Raw genomic sequence first — 14,446 nt, forward strand, 5'->3', positions numbered from 1 at the left:
TCTAAATATAGCTTTTAGACAGCTAACAGATTGATCATGTTTAAAAATGTAATTTTCTTAATTACCATGCTAGAACTTCTACCACTATCCTAAACATTCTATGACTGAGTTTTTCTCCACATAGATATAAATTAAAGAAATTATTCATAAATTCTTACCCTAATCCAATATAATCTATAACATAACTATAACAAGCATTTACACACCTAAAGAAAAAAAGAATTATAACATTCATCTACAATTTCATTATTATTTTAATTCAATATAAATTGTCACATGTCCCCATCCTATTATAATATGAACAGGAATTATAATATACATCTATAATTATATTCTGATTGTAATTATTAAATTTAAATTTTAAAATTTAATAAATCATTATGCGCAAAATATGCACTACCTAGAGAGTTCTGCAAGACTATAACAATGTAATGGAAATGAGAGAGAAATTTAAAAATCAAGATTCAACGAAAATAGAGCATCTTTGACAAGGCTCTGTAATACAATAAGCCAAATGAGAGATAAGAGATTTTGTAAATTTAAATATCAGGATAATGTGATAATATAATACCTCTTACAGTCATATAAAACAGGAAAAACAGGAGAATCTTCAATTATATGCAAGAATTTCTTCAGTTTCAAATCTGACTGCAAAACATAAATAAAAAAAAAAAAGTGTTCAGGCACATCTCAGAGGAAGCATGAAGCATGTCCAAATGGAAAAAGGATGATCATGGATGAAATGAACACATAGTTGGGGAAACCCCAATAACTCATAAGCCTACTTGAGCAAGGTTTATGATAAATTTAACAGCAAGGAAATAATACACAAAAACTCACTTTGTAGAACTCCATCAGTTCATCAGCCCTGAAGTTCCTTTCCTACCATGCCAAAAGGACAAAATCAAAGATTAGTTTGGCATTTCGCATTAAAAATTCATGGACCAGTTAATAATGTTAGCTGTAGATTATTTCACTAAGCCATGTGCTTCTGCACTAAAGGAGACTGTAGAAGTATGTTACTTCAAACATATGCTCACCAAGAAACTGAATGCCATAAATAAAAAGTACCTGCTTTAGTGGCGTAAAAATTATACTTGAAGGTGGTAAAGCCTGGAAAAACGTATGATTAAAGTCACTGGTACATATGATATAGAGAACAACAGATAATTAAATAACACAATAAAATGATCATCAACTATAGAGATCTCTCTTCGTTAATTGGTTTTAAAAAATTTCAGACACAGGGTTTGGGTCATAAGCACCAGTAAACCACATCAAGCAGTATTGTGAGATCAACAATTTCAAACAGACAGCTGCATTAAACAAGGTAGGCCAAACAAGGGAACAAAATTCCCATCACTCCAATCCACATAGTAATTCAGTGAAACATTTGATTACTCCCTCACATTTATAATTTAAGATGATATGAACTAACAATCATAGTTCCATTGCATTACAAAGAAAGAAAACATTTTCTTTAAAAATATTCTCTTCATAAATATTTCAAGCACAAGGCCCCTCCCCAAAATAGCCTTTCCCAGAGGTGGATGTTTACCACAAATGACCAAGGTGCCCAGGCAACAACCTCCTTTTACTAAGGAGCACCAAGCTACCTTAAACACAGCCCAAATGTCTTTCTAAATCTTAAATTTGTAAGTTATCTATCAACAATGCAATTAATTTTCATACTCCACATTTTGAAAGAAATCAACCTCATATGTGAAAGGGCTCTCCAATTTATCTAGATCATGAGTCCCAATGGCAACAAGAGTTCTTCGCCTGAAAAGTAAAAAAAAATAAAGAAAACAAATTAACTGAAAATTCACTCTGAAAATTAAGGGTGCTGTGAAATGAGGTGACCAAAAACAACAACATAAAGATAAACTGATGGATAAAAAGGAAACATAATTTGGAAATAAAACAGCATAAGGTAGAAACAAACGTAAAACAAAAGCCACAAGCAAGAAGGGTTATCCATTGTTTTTTTACGAAAGCTAGCAAAGCAAGAGATTAAGAAAATAATATACAATATCCATTCTAAACCAAAACCAACTCAGAATACTGGGAATATTTTTTATATTCTAAATACTTGTGCAAGTTATCAAAAATTCAGTAAGGAGAAAAAAGGACACATTTAACAGCATTCAAACTTGCAGGGTATTTTGGTTGTAATTGAGAAAAAAGTAGTATGCAGCTCAAAATGAATAAAGCAGAGAGTCAAACCACATTACCGACAAATGTTTTGGTGAAGCTTGTCTTGGAGATCAATAAAGCTGTTGTATCTTGCTTTATCAAAAGTTAAACCTCTTAATACGGCACATACAATATATGGACGAATCAAAGATGTCTACAATGAATGAAGACAAAAGAAACATCTCATTTTCCACTTAGCAAAGGTCCATACTGAAATAAGATTGGTGCATGCATAGCATAACTACCTCCGGCTTCACATGCATTTTGAGCATTGCATCCTTACTAATGTCAGCCAATCTGTAAGTGGGGATCTCCTGGAACCCACAGAAAACTCGGAGGGCTTGAGCAAGCCCTTCAAGGCAGAGCAAGTCATATCTGTGCAAAAAGTAAAAAGCAAGTTAGCACAACTCTTTGAATTAAGGAAAATAATATTTGTCACGAAAGATTTACGAATGGTGACAAGCAAGGTCATTGACTTGCAATTTAAATCGTGAATCATATCGAATCATAAGCATAGTTATCAAATGCGGATTGCGGTATGTCGCGGCCAACACCGAAAAACGCTATAGCGTTATAGCGGGTTGCGGTTGCAAAAATAGTGGAATAGATATATGACAGAAATAATGACAAAAAGAAACATTTTTTAAAGGTAGAGATAGTATAAGTGACATAGAGAGACGCGGATAGACTAAAAAACCCTTAAATTTTTTCTGTTACACATTTAGATTTAGGACAAAGTTGACATTTTGCCTTATGACAACAATATGGCCGCAAACGCGATGGCATTGGCCGCTATTGCGTTCCGTTGTGGCGCGGCGCGGTTTTTTGCGGCGAGGCACCGCAATGCCCATACGGCGCGGCTCGCGGCGCTATTGCGGCGCAATTAACAACTATGATCATTAGATTCAAAAACGTAATGAAATATACCTTAAAGTATATCATATAAATGATGTATTGAGCATATAAGCAAAAAATTAAAAAATCCATAATACATAAGTAACTCGTAAAAAATGATTGTATAATTCTATCAAAAATGGAAATTGGAATATGGCAAGAGAAAAACAAAGAAGAAATTTTGCTTTCTTACTAGCAAAGCTAGAGAGACTCTCTCTGAGAAGTAGGAAGAATGGTAGTATCAGAGTAGGATTTGAGAATTGAATAGACTTTCCAAACCAATTTTATTTAAAATTGATTTAAATTTTAAATATAATTAATTTTAGATTCTTATTATTTTAAAATTTATTTAAATTTATTGAAAGCAAGTTGTTATTGAGATTTAAAATTTATGAAGTAGTAGTAGTTTAGAGGAATATAACTGATAACATTTAAATTATTGTAAAGAACTAATTCAATCCAAAAACTTAAGTTGTTTGGTGAAGGCACATTCATGGTTTTATATTTTTTATTGCACTTCTCTAACACGCCTCCTTACATTAGAGTCTATTGGGTTTGAACGGTGTACAATGCACATCCTACCTACCTATGCTAAGATTCTCCACAATATTTAATTGTCTATTAATAGAATAGGAGCATTGAGTATCGAACTCTAGACCACTAGGTCACAGAGGCTTTGATACCATGCAAAGAACCAATTCAACCCAAAAGCTAAAATAGTTAGGTGAAGCCATGTTAATTGTTTTATATTTTATATGATATTTGTCTAACAATTATTATTGCTCAGATTTATAGCTAATGCCAATATAAGGCAAGTTGTTATTGAGATTTATTGAAATTTAAAATTTGAGTGGGATGAACTTTCAAATATTGACATTATGAGGTAATAGTTTCAAGGAATATAACTGCAAAATGCAAAGCCATTGAATATCAGGATCCAGACCAAGAAAACACAGAAAACTACCACAGCAAAAACCCGAGGAAGTGATGTGCAAAAAGCAGAAAATCTTGAATAGGCAAACACCACAATTCACAATTTCTGAACCGTATCACACGATTTTCACAATTCGTGATCCTGGCCACCATGTGATTCGCTTTGCAATTTGTATCATTTGGATTGCAAATCCTATTGAACCGTACAATATGAATTGTAAATCGCACTAATTCTACAACACTAGAGACAAGGTGTAATGTCGTGCACTGATACATAAACTAACATGTTTCAAAATTCAGTGAATTTGCAATTGCAATGAGAGAATCGTGTGCCATGACATTCATTATGACTTATATAACCTATAGCATCACATTTTCAGTAATTCCTATTATAAACAACACACTTGAATTTTCTAGCCAATCTCCCACTGAAGTATACAAGCTGATTTTATAATGCAATATAGAGTATAAATCCCAAATCCACAAAGAAATTTAAGATTAAAACTCAAAAAGTTAGGGAAATTTATAAAACTTTCAATACCGAATTCACCGTAAATAAAACCATGACGCAAAGAACTGATTACGTAAAACAAATGAATGAGAACAAATAAGTGAACATAATGAAAACATTTACTCAAATATATTATATATTCTCAAAGATATAACAGCGGTACCTGTTGGCGGGAACTTCGATTTTGTAGATTACTTCTTCGTCGTCATCTGCTTCTTCTTCCTCCAAATGCTTCTCTTTTCTCACAATTGCCTTCTCTGTGGTCTGTTACAATCGCACTGTGTACATCAGAATTATATTACTAACTTTTTTTAAAAACAAAATGAACATATTGATTGAGGCTCCATATTTGGACGAGAAAGACGGTGAAGTGCTTACGACGTCGTCGAGCTCGATCCCAAAACTGAAGCACAAGTCTTCGAATTCCTCTTGCGCTGAAGAAGAAAACAAAACAAAAAAATAAATGGCAGTGAGATCGTACATGGAAATTGATGTATATAATATCATAACAGAGAGAGTGAGAAATGGAAGCTCACTGTAAGTTCTTCCTAGAGCCGCAAACAGACGATCCCGCCCCACACTCACGGTAGGCATGGTGCTTTTCTGTTCTCGGAGTGAGCCACTGCAAGCACGACGGAGAAACAAATGATCCGAATCCGAAACCTCGCGTTAGGTTTTTCTATTTTCTTTTTCAGGTTCATTTAAGCCTGGCCCATAATATAAGCCCAATAAGAGTCTGGGTTAAGGTTAAACCCGAACTGGCCCAACAATAATGAAGGTCGTAATTCACGCGCGGCGCCACAGCGCGTAGCATTCTTGTGAAAAAAAATTAAACCCTAACTAGAGAGTTCAAAACCCTAAACTTGGAGCTTCTTTGTTATTCTTCCCCAAATTCGCTTTCTTCAGAGCGCACACACACACACAGCAATGGGTAGCGACAGCGAGGCAGAAAAATCGGCGCATAAAGAGAAGGAGAAGAAGAAGATGCTTGCGCTGGCTCCCATTGCAAAACCCCTTGCAGGGAAGAAGCTTTGCAAGCGAACTTTAAAGCTTGTTCGTAGAGGTATCGTTTGTCTCTCTCTGCTTTTTAGTTTTTCTGATTTGGTCGAAATTACAAGAAAAAATTAATCTTTTTTTCCCCCTTAAAAACAAAGTCTACGATTTTCTTTTTTTGTTGTTAATTTATTGATAATGCTCTGCAAACGATTTATTTTACTTTTTTTACTCTTTAGAAACCTGCATCTTCTGTAACTGTTCTTTTATGGGTATTGTTTCAGCTGCTGAACACAAATGCTTAAAGAGAGGAGTGAAGGAGGTGGTTAAAAGTATAAGGCGAGGTCATAAAGGGTCAGTATTTTCTCAAAGTTATCTTTTTCAGAAAGAGGATTAGAAAAACACACACACTGGGATAATGTGAATTCCCATGTGTTGTTTTATGGTTTTCGTTATTCAGAAGAAATGAGTATCCTAATTTCATGCTTTTGTTAGTGCAGATTCTGTGTTATAGCTGGGAACATATCACCCATTGATGTCATCACTCATGTTCCTATCCTGTGTGAAGAGTCTGACATCCCATATGTGTATGTCCCGTCTAAAGAAGTAAGCAACTAACTTCACCTTGTAATTGATGTTTATATGTCTTTTGGGTAATATTACGGACCTCTTGTTCACCTGTTTCCCTTTGACAACACGAATTTGTTGCCTTATATTTTTGTTCATATAGTTTTTTCTTCTTGGTTTGAATTTAATTTTAGAAGTTAGAACTTGTTTTCTGCTAGCTTTTTTCGTCATTCATAAGAAATATTGAAGCATAAACCAAGAGGGAGACGCCGCACCTTCCAGGATGGACTTGAGTGCTTTTCTTTACTTTTTCTGCAACATTTATAGTGACACTGGTGTTATAATCATTACGAATTAGGCCCGTTTGACCTGTTCATTTTTTTAATAGAATACATACCCCTTCTGTAATGAATTGAATAGTATTAGATTTACAGTATCTCTATTATCTATTCTTCAACATGTTCAACCTGGAAGAATCTTCATCTACTATCCAGCCCTTTGAACTGTATAACAAGAAGAAACTAATTTGATTACAGTTTATGGAACAAGAAGGGTCGTTTAAGTTGCCCCAATACATGTCTACTGATTCGAACCTTATTGGCAAGTTAAACTCACATGCCTTTCCGAAAAGTACTGACTGTACGAGTCTTTTTTGATTCTGCAGCCTACACAATATACCAACATATTATCATTTCACTTAAATGTGGGACTAAGAGTAGGAGACACATGAACATTTTTCTGAAATTGTTACTTTTTAATGATAAAAGATCTGATGTTCTATGATGTTTTGTTCATATATGTTAAGAAACTCCAATTACTCTAGTTCATGAAAGCTCATATACTTTATATTTATGTCGTTTTCCAGGACCTTGCAAGTGCAGGAGCAACAAAGAGGCCTACTTGCTGTGTTTTGGTGCTGACCAAGCCTGCAAAGGGTGAAATAGAGAAAGGAGAACAAGAGAAACTGAAGTCTGATTATGATCAAGTTGTATCGGATGTTACTGAGCTTGCAACTACTACGCTTTTTTGAAACTAGCGCACATGTAATCTGTATTGTTTGTTCCACCGTTGGATTAACATGCAGCAGTGTACCTTACAATCAATTAATGTTATTATGTATGGATTTTTTTTATTTTTCTATCTGGATCATCATTTTCTTGTTATAAAGGCTGGTTCTGCTTTAGCTTGATCAATCCACTGGAGTCATGACTTTCCCATGAGGAAGGCCGAAACAAGCAAAAATTTTCTTTAAACCTTGGTAGTAATAATATTCTACAATCCACAGGGGTTAAGGATTTTTGTTTCTTTGTTTTTCTTCAACTTTTGACATTCCATAGTGAGGACGGGCTGTTGGAGTAAAATATTTCTGAAACAAGCAAATTGGATGTGATATGAATTGAATAACAAGACTAGCTTTTTAACCTTCCCTCAATAATTGTAGTTCTGCATATGTTTTTAAACTTTGTTAGTTGATTGTTCCATTAGTGCTTCAAAGATGACTTCTTTAAATTATACATGTATGAAATAGATAAATTGTAGTTCTGCATATGTTTTGGATCTCACACTAGAAGTGAGTCTAGTCTACGCTTAGACATTTGATTGTGTGGCACTGTAGGTATGGTTTGTGAGATGGAATTTAAGATACCAGTTGAGTCACCCCTCATTATATGTAATAGAAAAATTAATTATATATTACAATTCACAAAATATGCATTATATGGCTATTCTTTTGGTACGACATTATAATAATTATTACTTCAAACTATATACTTATAGATGCATTTTTGGTCTTTCTTGTTGACTCTAAGCAAAATAAATTTTGACTTGGAAAAGATAATTATAATACGAAAACTTGAGTACGTAAAATTTAAAACATTACATTCACAGAAATGTTTACAAGTTAACAATATTACGTCAAGTCTAAAATTAGTCACTAACATAATGAATTTCATGTTTTTATTCATGGAGGTAGTACTAACATTTGATTCGAATATCACGTCTTCCTCGATCACATTTTTAAATAGAGCCCCAGTGGTGTGTATAGTACAAAGCAACTATTTATTAGCATAAGGTTTTTGCTAACAAATGCTGTAAAGATACTTGTTAAAAATAAAATAAAAAATGTATTTAATAAAAATAAAGCTTTTTAAGTTTTAATATATTAAATCTTTGAGTAAAAGTCCATTTTGGGTCCCTAACAAAAAATGCAGTCCCCACTTTCGTCCCTTAAAAAAAATTCATATTAATCCACTTTTAAAAACTAAATTGAGTCTTCATTGAATTTCATTTTCAAAGAATTGAAATTGTAGAAGGACCTAAAGTTGATTTTTTTTTGTAAGGGACGAAAGTGAATACCGTAATTTTATTAGGGATCCAAAAGGGCTTTACTCTAAATCTTTTACCTTTTCATTTTATACTTTTTTATTTTGATTCTTTAAACTCACAATTTCACTCTACAAATTCTGGAGTACATTTGTGAAAACGACAGTTATCTTAAATTTTAACTTGTCAGCTGAATCGGATAGTAAGGAATAATCAGCCCAACACCAATAAAAACTAATAGTAGGGAATCGGTTTAAGCTTCTTGTTTGTATATTTTTTTCAAAGTTCTTAATTCAATCAAAAACATGTTTTTAACCACATAAATGTTCTATGCCGATATACAAAAGCCCACGCACGAAGTTTAATACGAAATGTTATTATTTAATCCCTTATTATTTTACAGGACATATATTTATTTAAAATTTTTCCTAACTTGATTTTGCAAGTTAGTTTTTTAATTTATTATAATAATAATCAAAATAAATATTTAATTAACACAATTTAACAACGGTTATATCAATAGACGGTAAATTAGTACCTTCACGGGTTCAATAAGGAATCCAGTTTTTAAAACATTCATCATACCCCACTCAGTTTTAAAATACGATCCCCCACCTTATCAAGCCTAATTGTACTCATTACTACCATATATAAGGCAAAAGCAAACATTAAATGAAATATCTTTAGACTATCCAATACAATTGGTTTCTTTATGCGACAGATTTTTAATTCCTAGTTCACATGTAATGAAGCTTGTTCCGTTGAAAATTCTAGTATTCAAGTTGCATGCCCAAAAAGCACAACGTAAAATAATCACCACATAACTACTATAAGTCAAACTGAAAACATATATCACTCAACTACTTGGTTCTGTTCAACAAAAGTTATAAAAGGAAATATCAACTGGAAAAGCTCAAGAGAATAAAGAACAGACTATAAGCAAGTTTATTATTCCACCAAGTGGATAAGTTATTTAACGAGAACAAAGATATACAGAAGCTTATATATTGAGTAAAGACATATAATGGTTGACAATTCAATATTACATCTTAAGTGAATGCCGAAATATACGGTCAGCCCCCTAAGGTCGTCCCCTACTACTTGATTTCAAGCAGTACCTCACAGATGGTTATTGTTTGCAGGGACCTTATACATATAATGATGAGGTTTCTTTCATAGATGGTGATGACAATAAAGAAAATGTATATACATATTATTTTTGGGATTTCAAACCCTGAAATAAAAGCACACCAACAGCACCAATGGCCAAAGACAGAACCAGGGGTATGGCTACGGATTCAACTTCACGCATTCTGTTTGTCTGGTCTGTTCTTTCCAGCCGTGACCTTTCTCCAAAATATTCATGCAAAATATTGCTCAGAGTGTCTAGTTGATGCATGATTTGACGTTGTCCTCGTGCAACAAGTAAAACCTATTTAAGAAAAAAAAAAAAACTACCCAATGAGGTTCATTGCTTAAATGAAATTTCAAAGTAATTCCCTTCAAGTAGCATTTTTCCCCTCGTTGATCAAGATCACATCCATAGTCTCGTCTTCTTTCAAAGTGCATCTAACTCTCATGTGCACTTCCATCAATAGGTTAAAAACCTCACCATAAGTTAAATGACATAGCAGAGCACAATGTTTTGTTTTCATTTTAAAACGCATTATAAACTGATATTTTTTTTCAAACTTACTATTTCAAGTATTTTATTATTTTTTGTCCGCCAATGCTCATTCATAGATCCACCCTTATCTAAATAGTGACATAATCGGGTGGCAGTAAGTCCTAGTTTCTTGACATGCAGATAAGAGCGGGACTCAGTTAAAGAAAACTACTCCAAATTTTGCTACTGACTGACGTATAGCTCTAACAAATAATATAAATATTATTTATTAACTTTCTTTCTCCAATGGGAGCAACCTGACACCATCTTCAATGCTATCTGAAATGAGGGAAGATGGGAGGTACCGAAAATGTTTGACCAGGTCACTTCGAATCTAAAAATTGTTTCCCCAAGTATCAGAATCACCCTCCCATATCTTAGTTCCATATCTTATGTGCAAACATATTACTATAGACTATAGCATGCTCAACAGATTATACAAATGGGTTTTCTTAAAGTGTGGCCTATTAAAAATAGAATCATTATTTTTCATGAAATTATCCAAATTATTTAAAGAAAAAAAATATTAAATGCTTTTTGGATTTTAAAGATAACAAATGCTTGTGTTCTTCATTTAATTGTTTTTATTCTGGGAATGGATCCTCTCATGTGACATAAGGTCATATGAGAGAATTTCAGCCGTCCATATATAGATCATCAGTTATTTATTTCTCACCCTTTATCTAAATGCATTCTCTCTTGATTTGGGTCTAAACAGCAGTAGTCCTCTTATATCATCTTACAGAGGATCCATTCACTTCTATTTTTCATTACTTAACATGTGTTTCAAGGGCACTCATTTACAAAACCACATAACAAATTTATCCTTTCTCATTTGGAGTTCCCTCGTATAATATTTATCTCACGAGTAATAGAATGCAACATCTCAGACACATAGGATATGCAGTATGCATATATGTACTTTACGGCACTACTGTCACGTGAATTCAAAATGACGGATATATCACCTACCTCTTCCATCAGGGGAGACTCTCTAGCCAATTGGGAAGATGATGAAGAATTAGGCAGCAATGATCCAGTCATTGAACCATTGCCCAATCCAGTTACAAAGAGGGAAGTGGGACCTGAGCCATTGCAGGCTTCAGCCTGCAAAGCCAAGTTTTGTTGACTGGCTGAAACTTTTCTGATTGCAAACTTTGAATTCAGCTCTTCAATACGGGAGGTGAACTCATCCATTCTTTCATTTAATGTGGAAATTTGATCAGAAAGTTGAGTGATGACTCCCTGGACAACTCATAAGCAAATATCAGTGAATGACTCATTTAGATGGGTAGAAAATTAAACAGAAAAAAAAAACTTCTAGTCACAAAGGTGGACAGCTATTAATTGTTGCACCTTCTCTATGCCAAAAATTATACGTAAATATAAAACTGAAATTTGGGATTCTGAATGTTACTGATTTATTTTTTATGAACAGTGTTATAATATATAGATAGATATGTGCAATCACTTTCCTGATAAGAAGATAAATCGAGAGAAATACATAAGAAATAGATATGTCCTATAATTGTAATCCGTCTTATAAAAAAGGGCAACATGGTGCTATCAACCTCTCACTATGCAAATGGTTCACGGAAGAGCCAGAATCCTTGCGTGGGTCTATAATATACAATCTTACATTGTATTTGCAAGAGGTTGATTACATAAATTGACCGAGTCATATGATGACACCACCAATTGTTGTGCCAAGACTCACCTTCTATATATAAGGGAAAAAATAAATCTACAATAATTGCAAAATTATTCCTTTTATACTTACAACACTCTCTTCAATCTGATAAATGAATATCTATCGTTCTAGCTAGTCAGTGAGATCTTGAAATCTTTTGATAAGAAGTCCCTTAGTCAACACATAATCTAATTGAAGTCATGAAGGGATATTTAGAGTAGTAATAAGCCCACTATCCAATTTCTCGTCGATGAAATGGTATCAATGTTTTTTGTTCTAAAATGATGAACCGGATTATAAGCTATATTATTGGCGGATTTATTTTCACAAACAACTTCATAGGTCTTTCATATTTTAACTTGAGATTGTCTAGTATAATTTTCAATAATAATAATTCACAAACCCCTTGAGCCATAGTTTGACTTGAATATAAAATAATATGTTGTGTATTGATCTAATTGAGAGAGTTACAATATATAGAAACCCTAATGGGCTTAAGTGAAAGGCCCAGACCTAATACAATCAGAATATTTACGGATAGGAAGTAATCTAATCATATCTAACCATATCTAATCACATCTAATCATATCTAATCACATCTAATATATTCTAACACTCTCCCTCAAGCTGGTGCGTATATATTGTGAGCACCAAGCTTGTTACAAATGTATTCAACCCGAGGACCTCTAAGAGCTTTAGTGAAGACATCCGCTAGTTGATCAGAAGAGTTGACGAACGCTGTCTTGATTTCTCCTGACTGAATCTTTTCTCGAATGAAGTGACAATCAATCTCTATATGTTTGGTCCTCTCATGAAATACAGGATTAGAGGATATATGTAGCGCAGCTTGATTATCACAGATGAGTGTCATGGGTTGTTTCTGTTCACAAAGATGAAGCTCCTGAATCAACTGCTTTAACCAGATTAACTCACAGGTAGTATTTGCCATTGCACGATACTCAGCTTCTGCACTAGATCAAGCAACAACAGGTTGTTTCTTGCTCTTCCACGAAATTAAGTTTCCTCCATAGAAGACACAATAATCGAAAGTAGAGCTCCTGTCCGAGGGTGATCCTGCCCAATCAGCATCTGAATAATCACAAATTTCTGTATTTCCCTGATCCGAATACAACAAACATTTTCCTGGTGCTCCTTTGATGTATCGGAGGATCCTCACAGCAGCATTCCAATGTGAATCACAAGGGGAATCAAGGAACTGACTAGCCGTACTAACAGCAAAAGAAATATCTGGCCTAGTCACAGTAAGATAATTGAGCTTCCCAATTAGCCTCCGATAACGTCCAGGATCAGACAACGGCTCCCCCTGTCCGGGCAATAACTTGACATTAAGATCCATGGGTGTATCAACTGGTTTACTCCCCAACATACCAGTTTCTTCTAAGATATCCAAGGCATACTTCCTTTGACAAATAGAAATGCCCTGTCTAGATTGCGCCACCTCAATTCCCAAGAAGTAACGCAGCTTCCCAAGGTCCTTTGTTTGAAATATACTGAATAAATACTGTTCTAACTGACGAATTCTGTCTTGATCACTTCCGGTGAGAATGATGTCGTCAACATAGACTAACAAATAGATGCACTTGTCAGGAGATGTAATCCTATAAAATACAGAATGGTCAGCTTTACTGCGAATTAAGCCAAACTCCTAAACAGCAGAACTGAAGCGACTGAACCATGCTCGAGGAGACTGCTTGAGACCATATAAGGATTTTCGAAGACGACACACCTTCCCAGACTTCCCCTGAGCAACAAAACCAGGTGGTTGCTCCATGTAGATTTCTTCTTGTAAATCACCATGAAGAAATGCATTTTTGATGTCAAGTTGAAGGAGTGGCCAATGACAAATAGCAGCAAGAGCAAGAAATAGGCGAACTAACGCCATCTTAGCGACCAGAGAGAATGTATCGCTATAATCAAGGCCGAAGATTTGAGTAAAACCCTTTGCAACTAGGCGTGCCTTGAGTCGATCGACATGGCCATCAGGTCCAACTTTCACAGTAAACACCCAACGACAACCAACTATAGACTTCTCTGGAGGAGCAGAAACAAGGTCTCAAGTGCCATTGGAATGAAGTGCAGTCATCTCATCAAGCATCGCTTGGCGCCACCCTGGATGGGAAAGTGCTTCACCTGTGGTCTTAGGAATAGAAACAGAAGAAAGACTAGAAACAAAGGTGAAATGAGGTGAAGAAAGACGATCATAGCCCAAAAAGGTATAAAGAGGATAAGGATTACGAGTAGTACGTGTACCTTTTCTTTGAGCAATGGGAAGAGCCTCTGGTGAAGGATTCGGAGAGGAAGAATCAATAGCAGTGGGCGATGAGTCAGCAAGAGTCGAGTCGACATGAGGCACAATTTTACAACGCTGATAGGTGAGAAGTGGACGGTCCGCAGGTATAGAAGCAATAGGTTGCTCATCTGGATTAGAAGCAATAGGTTGCTCATCTGGAATAGAAGCACCTGCAGTTGGCAAAGACAAGTCAAGAAAAGGGACAGGAAGAACATGATCAACCTGTGACAACAGAGATGGGATAGAATTAAAGGGTTGTTGATCAAGAAAAGTGACATCAGCGGAAACTAAGTAACGCTTAAGATCGGGAGAATAACAACGATAACCCTTTTGAAGACGAGAATAACCAAGAAAAAGACATTT

General features: G+C 34.7%; 2 protein-coding genes across 3 annotated transcripts in view; one reads left to right on the plus strand and one right to left on the minus strand.

Moving 5' to 3' along the window:
* The first annotated feature begins 5,395 nt into the window (after positions 1-5,395).
* LOC133304971 (H/ACA ribonucleoprotein complex subunit 2-like protein) lies at positions 5,396-7,232 on the plus strand. Its single transcript, XM_061505061.1, has 4 exons — positions 5,396-5,597; positions 5,812-5,881; positions 6,028-6,133; positions 6,960-7,232. Exons 1-4 carry the CDS (start codon positions 5,462-5,464, stop codon positions 7,122-7,124), a joined length of 477 nt encoding a protein of 158 aa, XP_061361045.1. The 5' UTR covers positions 5,396-5,461; the 3' UTR covers positions 7,125-7,232.
* Positions 7,233-9,365: 2,133 nt separating this feature from the next.
* The window catches only part of LOC133304964 (inorganic pyrophosphatase TTM1), a 33,793-nt gene continuing 28,712 nt past the window's right edge, over positions 9,366-14,446 (minus strand). For both annotated transcript variants that reach the window (XM_061505050.1, XM_061505048.1), the window contains exons 11-12: positions 11,055-11,327; positions 9,366-9,848 (exon numbers count right to left, since the gene is read on the minus strand). In XM_061505050.1, the coding sequence (XP_061361034.1) occupies positions 9,630-9,848; positions 11,055-11,327 (492 nt within the window). In that variant the 3' untranslated portion in view covers positions 9,366-9,629. The remainder of the gene's footprint in view (positions 9,849-11,054; positions 11,328-14,446) is intronic.

The sequence above is a fragment of the Gastrolobium bilobum genome, unplaced genomic scaffold (assembly GCF_033153095.1).
Source record: "Gastrolobium bilobum isolate Gb01-03AN ecotype WA unplaced genomic scaffold, APGP_CSIRO_Gbil_v1 utg2887, whole genome shotgun sequence".
Lineage (NCBI taxonomy): Eukaryota > Viridiplantae > Streptophyta > Magnoliopsida > Fabales > Fabaceae > Gastrolobium > Gastrolobium bilobum.

What these genes read in the sequence shown, in the direction of transcription:
- LOC133304971 (XM_061505061.1), top strand. Translation starts at nt 5,462, where the DNA reads ATGGGTAGCGACAGCGAGGCAGAAAAATCGGCGCATAAAGAGAAGGAG. An exon ending in TTTAAAGCTTGTTCGTAGAG is followed by an intron (nt 5,598 to 5,811) that starts GTATCGTTTGTC and finishes GTATTGTTTCAG; the next exon opens with CTGCTGAACACAAATGCTTA. An exon ending in ATAAGGCGAGGTCATAAAGG is followed by an intron (nt 5,882 to 6,027) that starts GTCAGTATTTTC and finishes TTGTTAGTGCAG; the next exon opens with ATTCTGTGTTATAGCTGGGA.